Source organism: Accipiter gentilis, chromosome 2 (genome assembly GCF_929443795.1).
Source record: "Accipiter gentilis chromosome 2, bAccGen1.1, whole genome shotgun sequence".
NCBI lineage: Eukaryota > Metazoa > Chordata > Aves > Accipitriformes > Accipitridae > Astur > Astur gentilis.
The window spans coordinates 42,576,036-42,593,192 of NC_064881.1; the positions used below are offsets into that span (position 1 = coordinate 42,576,036).

Here is a 17,157-nt window from a genome sequence, read left to right on the forward strand (position 1 = left end):
GTACAATGGATGCAGCCAAACTGCTCGGGGGGGGGGGGGGGGGGGGGGGGGGGGAAGGAACACAAAACACACACACACTCTCATGACTGGGAATACAACTACTCTGCACCACCACATTTAGTGGCCGGTAGTTACTCCCTAGAACGGATGCATTTATTAACAGAAATGTACATTATTTCTCACCAGATGCAGGACAGCCTAGGCTTAAATATTATAGAACTTAATTTCAACCTTATCTGCAGTGCTTACTGGATAGTCGTCATCAAATATTGTGAGTACACAATACACTTATCCTAGTATCCCTTCTGAAAACGTGATACACCATTCATATCCTTTTAAAGATGTTTAACAAAACACAGAGACCTAAGGTGGAAACCCTGACCAGAAATCTAGGAGAAAGCATAAAATGCAAACAGGTATCCAGAGACCTGAATCACTGTCGTCTTCATTAAGAGGGTTTCTTTCCCAATCTAATCTAATTCTCTATCAGTGCTTTCTTTATAAACTTAAAGGTCAGCCTTTCATTTCCACTCCAGCAGGTTTTGGCACCAAGCCAAAATAGGATTTGCAGTGGTTTGCTTAACAAGGTCTCCAACCACAGCTGAAAAAAATTAGAAATAAGACACTTGCCTCAAGATTCAAGGGGGTTAATGAGCTAAAATGATGACAATTCAGAAAGGACTTGCAGTTTGTAACAGAGATGCAGGGTAAGGACAGAAATACCGAGTTTGAGCTGTCTCCTTCAGAGAGAAATGGAAAATGTCAGAAAAACAGCTGAAGTGTTTGTATAAAAGTGCCAGAAACATGATAACATTGATAGGAGAGTGAACAGGAACAATAATGTGGTATTCTGATCTGTGCATTCCAGAAGTGAATGGTTATATATTATTTAACAGAAAGATAAAAAATAAGAAGGTACTTAAGGGCTGCCAAGAAATAAACTGGCTGTTGCAATTCCCTGACTGGAGTGAGCCATCCACAGAGTCAAAATTCTCTGCCTCAAAAAAATCAAAGTAATACCATCGTCCCAAATGGAGGTTGGCTCTTCTTTCCCTCCTCACTCTCTCCATTTCAACGCTCAGGGACTGCAATGAGTTCCCAGGAGCTAGAGGAGGGACACCTCCCAGTGGCATAGCAAACGCTTATCTTCAGATGAACAAATCTACCCCAGGGATTATTAACACCCTCTCGACTAGCTATGGAAAAAGACTGGATAAGTACTTCAGACTAACAGTGGAATTCATCTCATCCAAATATATTCGTCTAACTGCGTTTCAGTAAGATGAGGTGTTGGCACTTCTCTATCAGCATTGATTTTTCTTAAGCCTCTCTGGTTCTAGGTAAGTATCTGTCAATCATTTCACCCGTTTGCAGTTGAGCAGAGCAGCAGCTCAGCAACAGTGTTGAAGTGGAAACAAGTAAGACCACAGAATCTATGAATTATCAGGGTGTGAGATTAGGTTTTCAGCTGTCCTCCAAAGCAGGTTCACGTAAGAGGATAAGCAAAGCAATTCTGTGGGACACCACAGAAGATCTGTTAACAAGAATTATCAGAGGTCTGCACACAACCAAAGAGATCTGATCTAGTAGAGGGCTTTCATCGCCTTGAAATAGAGCAGCGTTAGGCATCAGTGATGCCTATATATGAGTGCTCGTGAAATATCTAGGGAGTTATCTATACAATTATAATATCCTTTATTTAACAATGTTCCCCCCAGGCCCTGTTTTTAAAGAGAAATCTGAGAAGGTGGCAAGAGATGGGTTTGTCTGTTTATTCCCACCCTCATCTCCCTCATGCCCTTCCCCCACCTGCCTAAAACCACACTTTTTTCCCAAGAAAGGAGGAGGGGGGAAGCAATTTATGAGTAACAGGGCGCAGCATTGGCTTTCAAGCCCAGGCACATGATCCTGTGCTTGCAGCCGGCAGCACATCCCCTCGGAGGACGAAGCTGACTAATGACAGCCTGTGCAGCACCAGGGGAACCAGGACGCTCCCTCCTCTGCTGCCCTAGCACAAAACTGAGCGTACTGATAACATGGGGGGCTTACGCCTCATAGCAGAGGTAGCAGACCAGGCCCGTGCTATACTCACTGGCTTTTTTTCCAACATGCTTGTTGTTTACACTGTCATTCCCAGGCACAGAATGCGAGATTTTGCCTTTTGCAGTACCCAAGGGTCTTGAAATGAGAAAAAATGACTTACTTGGTTATTATCAAGAGAGATGCTTACTGTAGGAGCGAATCCAAGGCTGGCAACAGGAATGCTTCCCACAGTCACTGGTACCAGCAGCACCAGCACCTGTACTCAGTCAGACAGCAATAACCCTTCCAACAGCCAACACGACATGCAGGCAGTTACAGCAGTGCAGTAGCACCAGGAGGGCAAGTGGTAAGTTTGGTAGGATTATTTTTTTCCCCCCCTTTAAGAGAACTCTAGTATGATCTTTACAGAAAGCTGAACACAAACTGCTATTAAATCACATACCACCAAGGACCAGCCTTTTCTTAAGCAGAAAGTTTCATTCCCTGCCTGAGGACGACCTTGGAAGCAAGTAAGACTGCAGAAATAAGCTTCTCTTAAATAATTTTAAATGCATGTAGAGTTTATTGCTTTTCATCTGTTTCAGAATTAAGACAGCTACCCAGAATGAGAAAGAAAGAGAGGACACAAACTGAATGATGTTCAAACATTTTTGTTACAGACTCGTATTTGGTGTAATTACACTCCTAATTTTCACTGCATTGAGGCAATAAAGACAAAAGTATGAGCTCCCCCCAAGTCCTTAAGAAACTATTCATACCTGTCAGCAAAAAGACTGCCGTAAGAAACCACTGACAATTTAAGTTCCAGCCATAAATTATACTCAGATAATTCATACCTCTCTATATAAATGCCTAATGAATACAGAACACAGTAGCAATTAAGCCATTCTTAACACTTAATCTACTGCTAGAGGTAGCGCAGTGGATTCATGACTTGGGTACCTTTCTTCTTCCCTTCCCCACATAACTTAGCAAAGCCTCTGGCTGCATTTGTGAAACTAGTCAGACTTCAACATCAGACTCTCCGCATAGTCAAAGCTACGCCACAATGTCAGCTATCTTTAGCAAACAGTTGAAGAAATGAGTTATATGATATAATGTAAAAACAAATAAAATACACTTTACATGGAACTTTACCTCAAAATATTTTCTTTTGGCTTTTATGTTATAAGAACATGGAATATCTGCTGGGTTGTTTTGCAGCTGCATTATTTATTCTACATGTGAATTTTAAGTTCTACTAAAAAAATTCACTCTGTTCATGAAAATTATCTGCAACTACTAAGATTGTTGATTCTGTAAATAGTCATGTAAATAAGGAGAAGCAGAGGACAACAACGACTACTGTGCTCTACTCTTCCTGTAAGTGAACAGTTCTAAATTCACTTTTAACTCTTTCAACCAATTGCCTTTATTCCACAAAACAAACAAAAAAAAGGAAAACTGTTCTCCCAGTCAGTGTTTCTGCAGCATTTGGTAAGCACGAGCCCTCTCTCAGGAGGATTAACTAACTCAGCTGCAAGTGCATCTCTGCAGCTTCCAACTGCACAGCTAACACAAGCTTCAGCTCATGTCACACTACTGCAAGTCACAGCCGCACACACGCTCCCTCTAAAGCCTTTTTGGGACCCCTGCTCTATGAAGTACTACACATCTGCTCCGTTTATTTAATCCCAATGTTGCTTAATCTTCCCAGGAAACTACCCAACCCCAGTTTATGAAAGACAAGGTTTTGCTACTTAGCACAGTCTTTGTTTTTCAACTTTGCACGTTTCCCCTTTTCCACTTTATTATTTTTTAACCTGTTCTTTTGTCACAATTTCACTGTGAGTGTGCAGCAGACTCCCATGAGTGCAGAAATTACACCCTTCACCTCCAGTTCTGCTAATCAGCTTGAGAATTAGTAAATCGTGACCACAAGTCACAGCTGAATCCAAGGTTTTCTGCACACATAAACCTGTTTTGTTTTCTACATGGGAGGAAATATGAAGCTAATCTATTTAACACTTTTCCCTTTGGCAGTGGAAAGCATGCTGTGGCATTAGTGTACTGCCTGCATCCGTGACATACCTGTAATGCCTGTATTTACGGGAGACTTTAATGAAATTTGCACATTTTGATGCTGTACAATGGGGCCTGATCTCAGTGTGCCACCAGCATCCTTCCCCCCCTCATTCTCATCTGCTCCTCCAAAATCTGGGCAATGTTACACAGCCTCTTACCCAGCAGGGAGGAACAGGATGGATTCAGGCTGAGGATGCCTTTTCCAGTGCTGAAGCAAACTGCTGTGGGATACAGAGGGCAGCCACTGATTCCAGTAGGAATAATCCTGGATAGAGAGTTACAGGAAGGGAGAAGAGAGACAGCTCCCTGCCCTGTCACAAGATGAATTTTGAGGTCAAAAATGCTCCCGCATATAATTGCAAGTACTTGGCAATACTAAAAATGTAATCAAAACAGTATTGCTCACTATCACAAGTCACTATATGTGCTGTTAGTGACACAGAGGGATCCCAGAACAGACTCACGCCTGAGGCACAAAAACCCTCGTGGCACTTCCCAAAAGAGAACAGGAAAAACAGAACCTTAAGTCAAATACAAAACTGTGCCTTGAAGTGACCTAAACTCATGTTGCTGCTGCAAGGGGTGATTCGATACTTTTCCTCCAGTTCCTAAATTCCCTCCTGATCATGTATTTGGGAATTTTCCTTTATTCTAGCACTTGTGCTCAGCCAGGTATACAGCCAGGCCCAGAGAAGAACTGCAGTGCTAACATGGAAAGCAGAAAGGGGACTTTCACACCCAGAGGTTTTTGGGGCAGGGGGGAAGAACAGGACACTCCCTTTACAACAATGTGGGTGAAGCCAACAGTAAATCCACACCCATACAGACAAGTCACATCTTCTACACATCAGATTGCCCACAGCTCATCTGTGCATGCTCTTATCCCACCACAGGGAAGCCATCTAAATGTTTTTCCTCCATGGCTGGGAAAGAATAATTAAAGTGAGCTTTTTTTTTTAACTGAGGTTTTAACACAAAAGGTCAGACATAAATCACAGTAACACTCAGCCACGTTAGTGTCCAACTGCAAAAACCTATATAAGCATGGAAACAAGGCTGATACAATAGGTTCCTAGCATCCAACCCAGAGAAGTAAACCAACAGTAAAAACATTACGAGTCCAAAGACTTTTTTCTTTCTGATAAACCAGATCCAATAAACAAGTAAATGACAAGTCACATATATTTCCCACCAGAACGGGCCACTGGTGCTGTATCAGAACCACAAACGCACCTTTGTTATGTTCCTTCTGTTCAGGAACGGGGAGACAGAATCACAAGAAGTCTGCCCGACATTTTCAAGAAGAAAAGGTCACCAGGCTGATTACTTAAAACAGCACTGCTACTTTCGCAGCTACCTATTTACTTTACTCCATGAAATAATATAAATAGGTAATAGGAAAACGGGGGGGGGGGGGGGGGGAGGAGTGGATTTCAGGCTGCTCTCCCATCTCCTCTCTGGCAAAAAATCTTTATTAGGCAAGATAGCTATGGATCCAGCTGACAGTTCTTTAATTCTTCCATCTCTTCATCTTGGACAAAACAGTTTTACATTTGTAACGTCACATCTTTACTTGTGGTTTGTAAAAATCGGCCTGTTGCCAGGACATAATGAAGCAAACAAACAGCTGGATTGAAAGGCTATTTGCAATCTGAAAATACAAGCTGATGGTATTGAAAAGAGCAGCTGGCTAAAGAAATTGGTTTGTTCCGTGCACATTTCTCTCCAGTCTTTCATGAAACCCAATAAAGCAAATAAAACACAGTTTCTACCCATTCAGCTTGCTATGAAAGGTGGGATAATATCCTAATGGAGACTGATGATTCACACTCTTAGTGTAAGATGAGTTACAGTGAACTGGCCAGCACTAAGGGACAGATCACTGCATACAGTCAAAAGCTATCAAGAGCAAATAATTGAAAGCCATGAACAAAAAAAGGTATTTTAACAGTACAATAACCAGAAACTGATGACATATAAAAGAAAAATGCAGCAGGTCAAAATGCAACAATTACCTGTTGGTTCACAGTAAGCATTTGGACCTGAAGAAAATACCAGAGCTTTGTGGCAATATAACTTTACATACAACACTACACCCTGAAGCAGACAGACCTCTGTGGCATGGACAAGAATCACATACCATGTCCTCTGTCTCCTTCTAACCCCGCCTGAAGGCTTTCCAGAAAGTTTTGAGAGAACATCTGGTGTCCAGCCAAGAGGTCCCAGACTATGTCCAAGAAGTCAGCTTTGGGAACCAGTGCTTGGGCCACAACTGAGACCCATGTCTCTGGCTCCCCTCGGTTCAAGCTGGCCTCACTGTAGAAGCCTTTTTCTCTCAAACTTTCCTATTCTTTTTGAAATGAAAAAGATTTTTCAAGGCTTTGTCCTTCCCCCAGGTCATACAGAAGCCTTTCACCAAAATCACTGCCTAACAGTAAGGCAAGTTTTCATTCTGGAAATGCTATGCTCCTATCTGACATCCTAAAAAACTACAAAGTATTTAGCAAGCATGTTGAGGAAAGGTTTTATCCCTGGGTACAAGCAGTAGAAGAGAATAACACAAGCCACCTGCTCTTTATGTCTGCTTTAAGGCAATAGAAGAGTTGATGCAGAATATGCACCATCTCCAAACACGTAATATTGCAGTCTTAAATATACTCCTATTTGCTCTTTTTATTATCTAGGGAGAAACATGTAAGTTAAAAGAATGACCTGTTGAAACTTGCCAATAGCTGAAGCAGCTCAGTTTAATTTTGACAAAAAACCCTCAAAGGATACCCAAAGAAGCAATGAGCATGGTGAGCCCATCACATACAAATGGAAACTGGCAAATGATGCAGCAAAAAAAGCATAGCAAGTGGCAAGTATCAGTATGTATTATGGCTGCTAAGGCAGATATTTTATTAATAATTAACATACAAATAGCTAAGAATCCAAAGTAATTGAACACTGGAAAAACCAGCTATAATTCTATATCCCTTAGTTTTGAATAAAATATGCACTCTGCTGGGTTAAAAATGGTATTTTGTCAGCTTTGCCTTCAAATGCTCCCTGTTTCAGAGGAAGCAAGGATTTTGTTTCAGGCACGGGTGAGTCACATCCCAAAAATTCCAAGGGGCTTGTTTGATGTTAAAGGAAGTTCTCATACACAGCGACAAAACAGAGAGCACGTGCCTTCAGGTTTTTGAAATAACACCATGCTAATTTAAGGAGAAAGAAAGAAGGAGGGGGACACTAGACAGCTCATACGCACAAGTCTAGCTTTCCCCCAAATCAGCCACTTGTAAAAAAAAAAAAACCCAAAACCCACCACTAGAGAGATCGAAGACAGATTCCTTAAGTACTTTTTTTGCATGATATACTTATCTCATTTTTCCATTTACTTTTTCTTTTTAGAAAAGACTTTCTCCCAGAGACACCAGCTGCCTCTGTATTTCTGTATTTGGATTGATTAAATAATAAACAAGGCTGACTAAAGCTAAGAGTTTTCAGTTGAATGAGTTAGCTTTAAATAATTTCTTTCTTAGAGAAACTGGTAGATTTCAGTTTCTTTTTATTTAAATTACATACTGAAACAGTTAACTCTGTGTTCACAGAATAAACATGATCCATTTCATTCATGCCTATTACAGGGAGATCTAAGTGTTTCTAATCTATCACTCTGAAAGGTTTAAGTTGCACTGTAAGTAAAAGTTGCATTTCAAGTGATCTTTCCTAAAAAGACCTAAGTCAAAAGCACTTCTCATACCAGACAAGATAGCTAAAAGGAAGATCTGCCTCCTGATAACTATAAAAGGTATTATTTTACACAAGACACATGCAGTTAAAGAACTCAAGGTTTAGATATTTTTTTTTAATTTGTGATTTAAATTATGTTAGTGCATGACAACAATTTTGTACACATCACATCCTGAAACACATGCAAAAGATGGAAAACAAATTTTAATTGGAGCAATCTTCTATTTTATCTTTTCTAAAACATTAATTGCAAGGAAGGGCAAAGGCAGCTAACTAAATAACGATATTTTTTAACAGTAATATTATTTCTGCATTATGTTTGGACCATGTAATTTAATGCACGGCACTTTCCTAGAAAAAGGTATAAAGTAGATAACACTGAGCTTCTTCAAGTAAATGAAGCTGTTTCACAGTCTGAAATATCTGGTCAAGTATTATGTAGAAACTATGGTATAGCTCAGGAGTTTCCACAAGATCCAGACTCAAAACACTTCTTTGGTCACATTTAAGAGTAAGTCTCCGAAGTACTATGGGGATCACTGAAATTCCTGAGACTGAAGGCTTTATACTAATATAAATTAAAAAAAACCAACAACCGTGCACTTTTATTTCTTGTAGCAAGACATGCCAACTGCATCAAAACAAGCAAGCAGAAAGTCTGTCAAACCAGCAGCCTGCTGGCCTTATGCAATGCCACATCTTAGCAAACACTTATTTTTTTACTGTACCAAAAGTACTGCTCGTCTCTGGTGATACTACCTCCTTCGCTGGCTTCTCAAGTGGTACCAGTGGTTTAGGATATCTGGATGCTACAATGAGTTTTCAAAAGCAAGACAGCAATAAGTCATTATTTAAAACCTTCCAATCAATACTGGAGTATCCACCAGCAAGGAAAAGAACCTTTATAAACACCAAGACAAACAGATTTCTCTAGGTCTTACACCGATTCCATGTGCAGACTCTCCTCTGCCAAAAACATACAGCAAAATTTCTGTGTTTAAGCAGAGAACTCAGACTAGAACCTGCTTTAAGTTACATGAGCGAGTAGAATTTCAGAATATGGAAGAAAACCAAACCATGACAGCAAAATCAACATGAATTTCAGAAAACGGTACCTCGCTGAATATCGTTCAAAGGTAGACAGTAACAGTGACATCTGACACTTTCAGAGAACAGTTTCAGGATAGTTTTACCACAAGTAACCAAGCACTATTCTTCTTGTTTATGACGTTAAACCTCAGCCTCTTCTAATACTTACGTAATATACACATGGTCCTGCCTCAAAGTACTATCTATATTGGCATGAATAGAATAAACCTCACAAAGAGAGTTTAAAGCAGAAAAAGAGAATTACCAAATTTATTCAAAGTCAAAATTTTATGAAAATTTTTCAATACAGTTAACATTTCCATAAGACACTATGTGTGTATTGAGATGACAAGAGGATAAAAAATTCAACTTCCCCAAGCTACCTAAATTTGCAGTTTTATTGTTACTTAAAAAGGAAGTCCAAATAAATAATACACATCCAGCTGAAATAAAGCTTAAACACGAAGGAGCATTGTAATAAAGACATGCAACGTCTGACTAATGAAACACAGTAAGTGATAGAATGAACAATGGAAATAGAGATTTTCTGCTGCCCAAGAATACATTTTGGAGGTGAGGTTTTTGTTCAAGCATTTTTCGCTTTGGAGTTTTGGGATTTGGTCAGTGGTTTGGGTTTAGCGGGGAGGGGGGAGGTTGCTGGTATTTTTTAATTCCACTTTCACTTTTGAAAGGTTTCTTGGGGAATGGGGCATACCTCTCAACAGGACTTCAGAAGTATTAAATCTCTTAACTAAGGCACCCCCAAGCAGTGTCCAGACCTTCCTACATACTTTGTCTTTTCTGATAATGGGCATCCATATTCTTAACGTAAGAAAAGAGAATCTAAATAAAATCTAACTAAATTTCATAAGTGAGAATCTAATCTAAAGACAAAAAGGAGATGGAACTCCCACCTCTACCTGTTACTCAACAGAGTAGCTGCAGGGTTCACTTGATCAACCAGCCTTGGTCCCCGCTCACAACAGCTACGTAACCACTGTGAGCTGTCAGCAGAGCGAGAATGCAGCTTCTGCCGGTCAGGCTTCGTCCCAGCTCCCTGAAGAGGGCAGAAGGCAGAGCCCTGCTCTTCAACAGCAAGGCCTGGGAAAGCCACAGCAGATTTATGCATTGAGTATTCCAGATATAGAAGTACATGACGGCTAAAGGGCTGAATGCAGCTTATGATTTCTCTCTCTCTTCACCAAGCCTTCCGCCCTCTCTTCACCAAGCCTTTAAGAAAAATAGTGTCAGAATAACTAGAAAGATACATAGCTGCTATTCCTTGCTCCTTTCCCACCCACCCCCTGGCAAAATGGTATCAATTTCAAGTAAATGGCCAGGATTTAATATTGGTGTTAACTAACACCTAGGGTTCAAAGTCTTTTGTAATAGCTTACTTTATCACAGGTAATAAAATACTTGGCATTACATAGATGGCCACCATTTGAGAATAGAACAGTTCCATCGATAGATTTTAAACAAAATTATCAGCAGAGTCTGTGTAGCACTCTTCCTCCTGCACTCTGCCTTCACAAGAGGGCTTGATGATTTCGGAAAGAAAAAAAGTTTCAGAAGCAAAGAAAGAAGTAGTACATGTTTCCATCTGAAAAGTCATTCCTTTCATCACTGACTATTTTTGACTCAGCAGTGAGATTAGCCATAGTCCTTGTGTATGCTGTGATGGTCTAAGAACACAAAGGGGCTGCACGCAGGCAGGCTGGTAAGAGTTTGTCATTTTACCAGCTTGACAGGGCACTTCAAGCTTCTGAATTAGATGCTTGCCAGCAGTCTGCCAGAAGACCTTCTCCTAGAATAGCAATCAAACACTAGAGTTAAAAAAAAAATTTCTTGACCTAGGTCACAGCAATGGAAAGGTAGATGATCTTTCTCCACACACAGCTCAGAGCTCACCTCCGCACATTAGGCCTGTAGAAGAGAGAGGGAGAGAGAACCGTCCCCCCCAGGTGCCATTGTACCTGCCAAAGCCCACCAGCAAGACTCTTCCCTCTTCTCCCAGCTCAGTGGGCTGGGCAGTCCTTGCAAGAAAACTCACACTTGTACTGTGAAATCACTCTTCAAACAAGACAAGTACTTCCAGAAGGATCAAATTATGCTTTGTTATGTTAACAGAGATTTAAGTTCTAACAAGACGTACTAAAACCTGAGTGGTTCTAAACCACCATGGCAGAGGAACCACAGTTTGTTCCTCTTGGCAAGAAGCATCTGACTCATCCAACAAGGCAATCTTTTTCATAGGACATCATGTCTGGAGTATCTAAAAATCTCAGTGAAATCCGTTTGTCTTTGATGACATTTGCGGTCTTCTGAATTAACTCTTCTTCTTAAAGTTGTAGAAGTAGAGGCACCTAGGCTCGAACACTCCCTAAAGTATTCCAGTAAACTGGAGAGTTCATAAATTTAACACCAGATCAGAAACTAGAGATGTTTCTTCTGGCACCAAAGACAACAACGGCTAAAAGCTCGCAAAATCCCACAAAGAGATCTTGCCCGTGCTGTCAGCCCTATTGAACACATGGAGGTGGTGCCCTTTACCTTCACACTAACTTTTTTTTTTTTTAAACAAACACAAGATGCAGTAACTTGAAATTATGAACATTTTTCTATCAGAATGCACCAGTTTGGTCAGATTATTTATTAAACCATGTATGATATAACATACCAATGCCTTCAAAGAGAATCTAGCTAGAGACTGCATTCCCTGAGACCTGCAAATTAAACCAACAAAAGTAGCTGTCAAGACTGCATTGCTACCGCTTTTTTGCATGTTTTCCAGTTAATACACAACCTCAACAGGCAGAGAACCAAGCAATTATACTCCAGAAGGCCTTTTATTTAGTGATCACATCACACAAACCCCTTCCATTTAAAACATAAAACGCAACTCGGTGCTTTCAAGAAATTGCGTTCAATGTACATACATTATATACTTTAAAATATATAATTTATATATACACAAAGATATATTGTGTATATATATTTTATGTATATGTACACAAAGATAGGAAAAAAGGAATTGTTTTCCCATCTTTGCAACAAAAGATGGGAAAGTAATGGCTTCTTTCACTATCAAGACCTGAGATTTCTTAGAGGCCCTAGACAGCCATCATGTTAGTATTATTAATGGAAAATGGTTACATATGAGCTCAAGAATATTTTAACCCAGCACAGATAAGAACAACAGTACCCTTAGAAGCAATAAAGATGCAGCAGACATGCTAAGTTTAGTATTTCTTACCTAAGCAAGTCAAACCCTTTAGTATTTTTCCTCCTTGTTACCAGGCTTGCTGCACTGCTCAGAAGTGCTTTCATGAATCATTTCATATCATGCGTTGAAAACCAAAGGTAGAAAACCTGAATATAAGCCCCTTAAGAAAGAAGTTACATCTTCTTTCCAATATCAGTCTTTTATAATAGAAAATTGCTGTAGAAGGTCAGAAGTATTAAATCAATCTCCACATTGCCAGTAAGATTTTTACACTTTCATGTGCCCCATACAAGAAAGGAGCAACTGGAAGGAGGATTTGACTGTTGCCAACAAAACTTGATTATGGGGCACCACTTCCACAAACAGGAAAGCAGAACTATTACATTTAAAATGAACTGGCCTACCTGCTACTTCAGTGTTCCTGTAACTATGAGAAAGAAAAATACAAGATATTTGTATTCAAGTCCACATGCATCATCTCCATATGGTGTGGCTGACATGCTTACAAGAAACAGGAGCTGAAATTTAAAAACTTTGTTTCAAGCCTCTTCCTAGGAAAATGTGAGACCTTATTCACCTTTCCAAGATTGGGGGGGGGGGGGGGGGAGAGAAAAAGACTTTAAAAAGCCTTTAATGAAGAAGGAAAACTAAATCCAGGTGAGACAGACTTGCAGCTGTCTTGAAAAAGAGCAACTTAGTGATGTTCTGACTAACTTTTAAGATAGTAAGATACAGATTATAGTCTAAATCAGGACAGTTCTCAAAATATCTTCTGAGAACAATTCCATCCAGATTCAGTTTCACAGCCTTCCCCCAACTTCCCCTAGGCAAAAGCCATCTACTAATTTCAACTCAGGCTCCCAGCTTCACAGCCATCCTTTATCACGAGCTCACAGATAAAGCTCTGTCTTCTCACTGATGTACTAAAACAAACAGAAGAATCTCAGTGTTTATTAATAAAGCTAAACTGTTTAAACTGACTGCTAGTGCTCGGCATCTGGAAGGTCTAAGAGTCCAGACAAATATCCAGGTAAGACAGGTGACAAGGTGATGGCAGGAACACATTCACAAACCTCTCCCCACCTACAACTTTTCTGACTACAGCACAAACAGACGTGTTAAGTTTCAAAAACGCTTCAGAGACTCACCTAACTTACAGGTCAACAGCTACGACTCACCTACCTGAGGACCGTCCTTCAGCGTAGCAGCCGCAGCAAAGGATGGGTTTCCCTGCAGCCTCTGCCATTAGCGGAGGCCACCGATAGTGTGTCCTGTCATATTTCGCGCTAGGGCAATTAGTTGATGGAACTGCATCCTTCTGGTGGTAGGCCTGGGAATGGGCTGAGGAACAGGCCCCATTTGGTTCTTGATGTGCCCAGGTCTCCCCATATTGCTGACAGCTTCCCCTAGCTGTTATGGGGTCTGTTAGGGCACAGAAGAGGCAGTGAAGGAAGAAGGTCAAAACTTAACCCAATAAGGACTGCATTAAGAAGGGTACGGACTAAGACCTCCCTTTCCATATAGAACTATGAAAAGATCACAGGCACAAAACAAGCTTAAGCACAGTGGCAAAACTGCATAGGCGTTTCATGATTGAGGAGAGACTGATTTTCCAGACTCAAACAGGACACTGGAATTTACTCCGTAGGTAGACGAGTGAATTCGAAGGCTGCATTTGGATCACTTTCATTGGAAATCAACGCAAAAGTAAAACAAGCAACCTCATCTAAAGAATCAGCTACTGGGAGCTACAGCATGCTGCCACCAAATGAGAAGATCAAGAAGAAACCCAAGATCTCTAAAACCATTTTATCTTGATTGAACTAGTCAGTTGTAAAAATCAAAAATGACACTAGTAGAGCGGAGAAAGTACTTGGAAAGCAGGGTACAAATACCTCTCACCCCCATCTGCTACTCACAATCACAACCTGTGTACCTAGTTAGATCATTCCTACGCAGCCACCACTTCAACAGCAGGAAAGAGCAAACATACAAATTATCAGCTAACCATAATAAAGCACGTTAAGTACAGAATATCAACATCTAGCCCAGAAATCATCTATTTTTCTTTCCAGTGCAGCCCTTTTATTCACTTTGTCTTCTTCTGGCACTCCTTGGTGCTGAGTGACAATACACATCTGACACTCCTCAAGAGCCTGGCTCTACACTCACTGCCTTTCTTTGTGTAAAATCTGAATTCTGCCAATATCAATCCTCTACAGAAAACAGCTATGGGCAATCCATCCCACCCAGGGACTTCTGGCATTACCATTCACTTCCTTAGCCCACAGCTGCTCGCACAAATGCGCACCAAAGAGGATCCAGTGCTATGGTGGTGCATCTAAAGAAAGCAGAGCACCTATCTTACCAGCGCTGAATGAATTCTGTGCCATGTTTCCTCTCTTGCTCACGTGATTTTACTTCTCTAGAATATCAGGGAATGTACACAAGGTATGCCCTAGAGTTTTAAAATTATTTTTTTTTCCCTCTATTAAGTCTGTTGAATAAAAATTAGAAGTCCTTCTTGGTTATGATTTTTTCCTTTCCACAACACATGAAGAAATACAATTTCTTAGAGTTAAAAGCTGACAGCTGTTATCATGCTGCAGGCTGGTAAAAATAATTAAAAAAAGGAGCTGGCTAAAGGGAAAGGTTATTTTTTAAAAAGTCTTATCAAGCTACTAATTGGGCTGATCAAGAATCTGACTCCAAGGACCACAGTCTGATGGCATTACAACACTTTATGCAGCCCTTATCTGTGAGAATACGAAGGCCATAACTGAGGTTTTGTTGAAATGCTCCCTCCAGTGAGATTAATGCTCACAGTTTCAGGCACAAGCAAACTGCAGTTTCCACTAGTGGAATAAATTTGCAGTTTACTAATAAGGTCCCATGCAGTAAAGTCTCTAAACTCAAACTAATGCTTTCGTTACTCTGTCTTCTAAAACCTGAATCATCAGAAAGTCACAGCATTTTATAGAAACAGACTTTCATATTATAGCTAACAGCAACTGAGCAACAAGATATTAAATAGGACCATCTGTTGAATTATCTCTGTATAAACCTTGAGACATTATACTGAAACGCATTTTAAAGCCTCATTTTGATATCGACCGCATGATCCTCCAGGTACACAGAAGCACTGCGAGCAGCCCAGTTTCAGCTGAGCAGTAACTGCTGAGTTAGAAACTCGCACAAAAACCTCATGGCAAAAACCCCTCAGAAGCTGAGAAGTATTTATTTAGGAAGAGTATTAGTTGTTAGTATTCAAAAGTTAGTGTCAACTTAACAGCTCAAAGCATACTTCTGTGTTGGAAAACAAACACAACTGATTCATGCTCTGCTAAACAGCAGCACTGCTTCTAAAATGAACCACTTAAGTGAACTACTCTCGCTCTGATTAGACACACTACTGTTTATACGCAAGTGTGCTATAAACAAAACCAAAGAGGTACCTGAAAGGGTTCTGTCTCTTCATGAAAGCAGCATTCCCACAGCTGACCCCTGGACCTGTTCTCTGCCCACCACAAGATTTATTCCAGACAAGTACAGAAGAGCCACAAGGGACGGAAATGCCCTTTCCAAGGGCACGCTACTATCAAAGTCACAAAGAGGCCTAGATCAAATGCACACTGATCTCTTAAGTACCTGCTATCAACCTTCATTGCAACAGGGACTGTAAATTACAGCTAAGCATCAGAACCAGAAGTACGGAGGCTGTAATTAAGAGGATTTGGTTTTGTTTGATTTGTTTAAGGAAAAGCGTCAAGCTGGCAAGAACAGCTGGATCAGATGAAAAAAATCACCGTGAATTATTTTAATTGGTGTTGCATAGCAGTATATTCAGAAACACATCTATAAACCTCCGCGGCACACACACACCTTCCCGCATCAGAACCAACACTTCCAAGAAGCAGTGCCGGTAAGCAGACACCTGCTCTCTGTGCAGGGAAGTGTAATTCGTGAATGAGCCCCCAGAGTAGCGGCAGCCAGCATCTCTTAAGAGGTCTGAAATCAATTTGCTGCTGCACTAGCGTCAAGAGGATTTTACGAGACACGCTCTTCTACTCCCATTCCGAAACACGACCACCCACGCCTCTCCGAAACTCCTCGTGAGACGACAAACACACCGAGGATCTGGCACGGCGGCCCGTTTTAAGTTCTGAAGGTGCTGCAGACGCTTCTGGAAAGTAAATTTCGGGTTGTGCGCCTCACAGCCCATCACGCTAAAACACACCGGCGTACGCCTCTCGACGCCTTGTCCTGCCGAAGTTTCCCACTCGCTCGGCCGCCCGAAGGAGACGCGTGGGCGAAGGCGGGAGGAACCCGCCGCGGCCAACGCCGAACTTCGGGGGCTCGCTCCCCGCACCGGCCCGGCCCGGCCCTCCCCACCGCCGCCGGGCCGATCCCCGCCCGCCCGCCCGCCCTCAGCGCGGAGGGAGGCGGCGGGTGCCGGCCCCTCAGGCCGGGGTCCGAGGGAGCCGCCGCTCACCTTGGGCGATGGCGATGGACTCGAAGCGGTGCAGCTCCCGCAGCAGGCAGCTCCGCTCGGTGGAGTGCAGGCTGTAGATGAAGTCGCGGGCCCCCTGCGCCGTGTTCAACGCCTCCATCGGCTCCTTCTTGGGGTGGGTGCCCAGCGCCCGCCCGGGCGGCGGCGGCGGCTGCGACGACCCCAGCGGGAGGAGCAGCCCCTCGGCGCCGCCTCGCAGGCTGCCCAGGCGGCGACGGCAGCAGCAGCGCGGGGGGCCACGCAGCGAGCCCAAGCAGGAGGAGGGGGCGGCGGCAGCGGCGACGGGGCCCCCCAGCCGCCCCAGCAGCAGCGCCGCCCGGCCGAGCCACGCCGACATGGGGCAGGGCAAGGGCGCGGCGCTCGGGCCGCCAGAAACGCCCGCCGCCGAAGTCCCCGGGCCGCGGCTCCCCGCGGCTCTTTCACCGGGCCGGGGAATCCGCACACCAGTCACCGCCCCGCGGCCGCTCCCGCCAGCAGCAGCGGCGGC

General features: G+C 42.4%; 1 protein-coding gene across 1 annotated transcript in view; it reads right to left on the bottom strand.

The window, feature by feature from the left end:
• The window catches only part of TMEM65 (transmembrane protein 65), a 34,792-nt gene extending 17,635 nt beyond the window's left edge, over positions 1-17,157 (bottom strand). Inside the window, exon 1 of the mRNA XM_049826988.1 lies at positions 16,653-17,157. Within this exon, the coding sequence (XP_049682945.1) occupies positions 16,653-17,007 (355 nt within the window). The 5' untranslated portion in view covers positions 17,008-17,157. The remainder of the gene's footprint in view (positions 1-16,652) is intronic.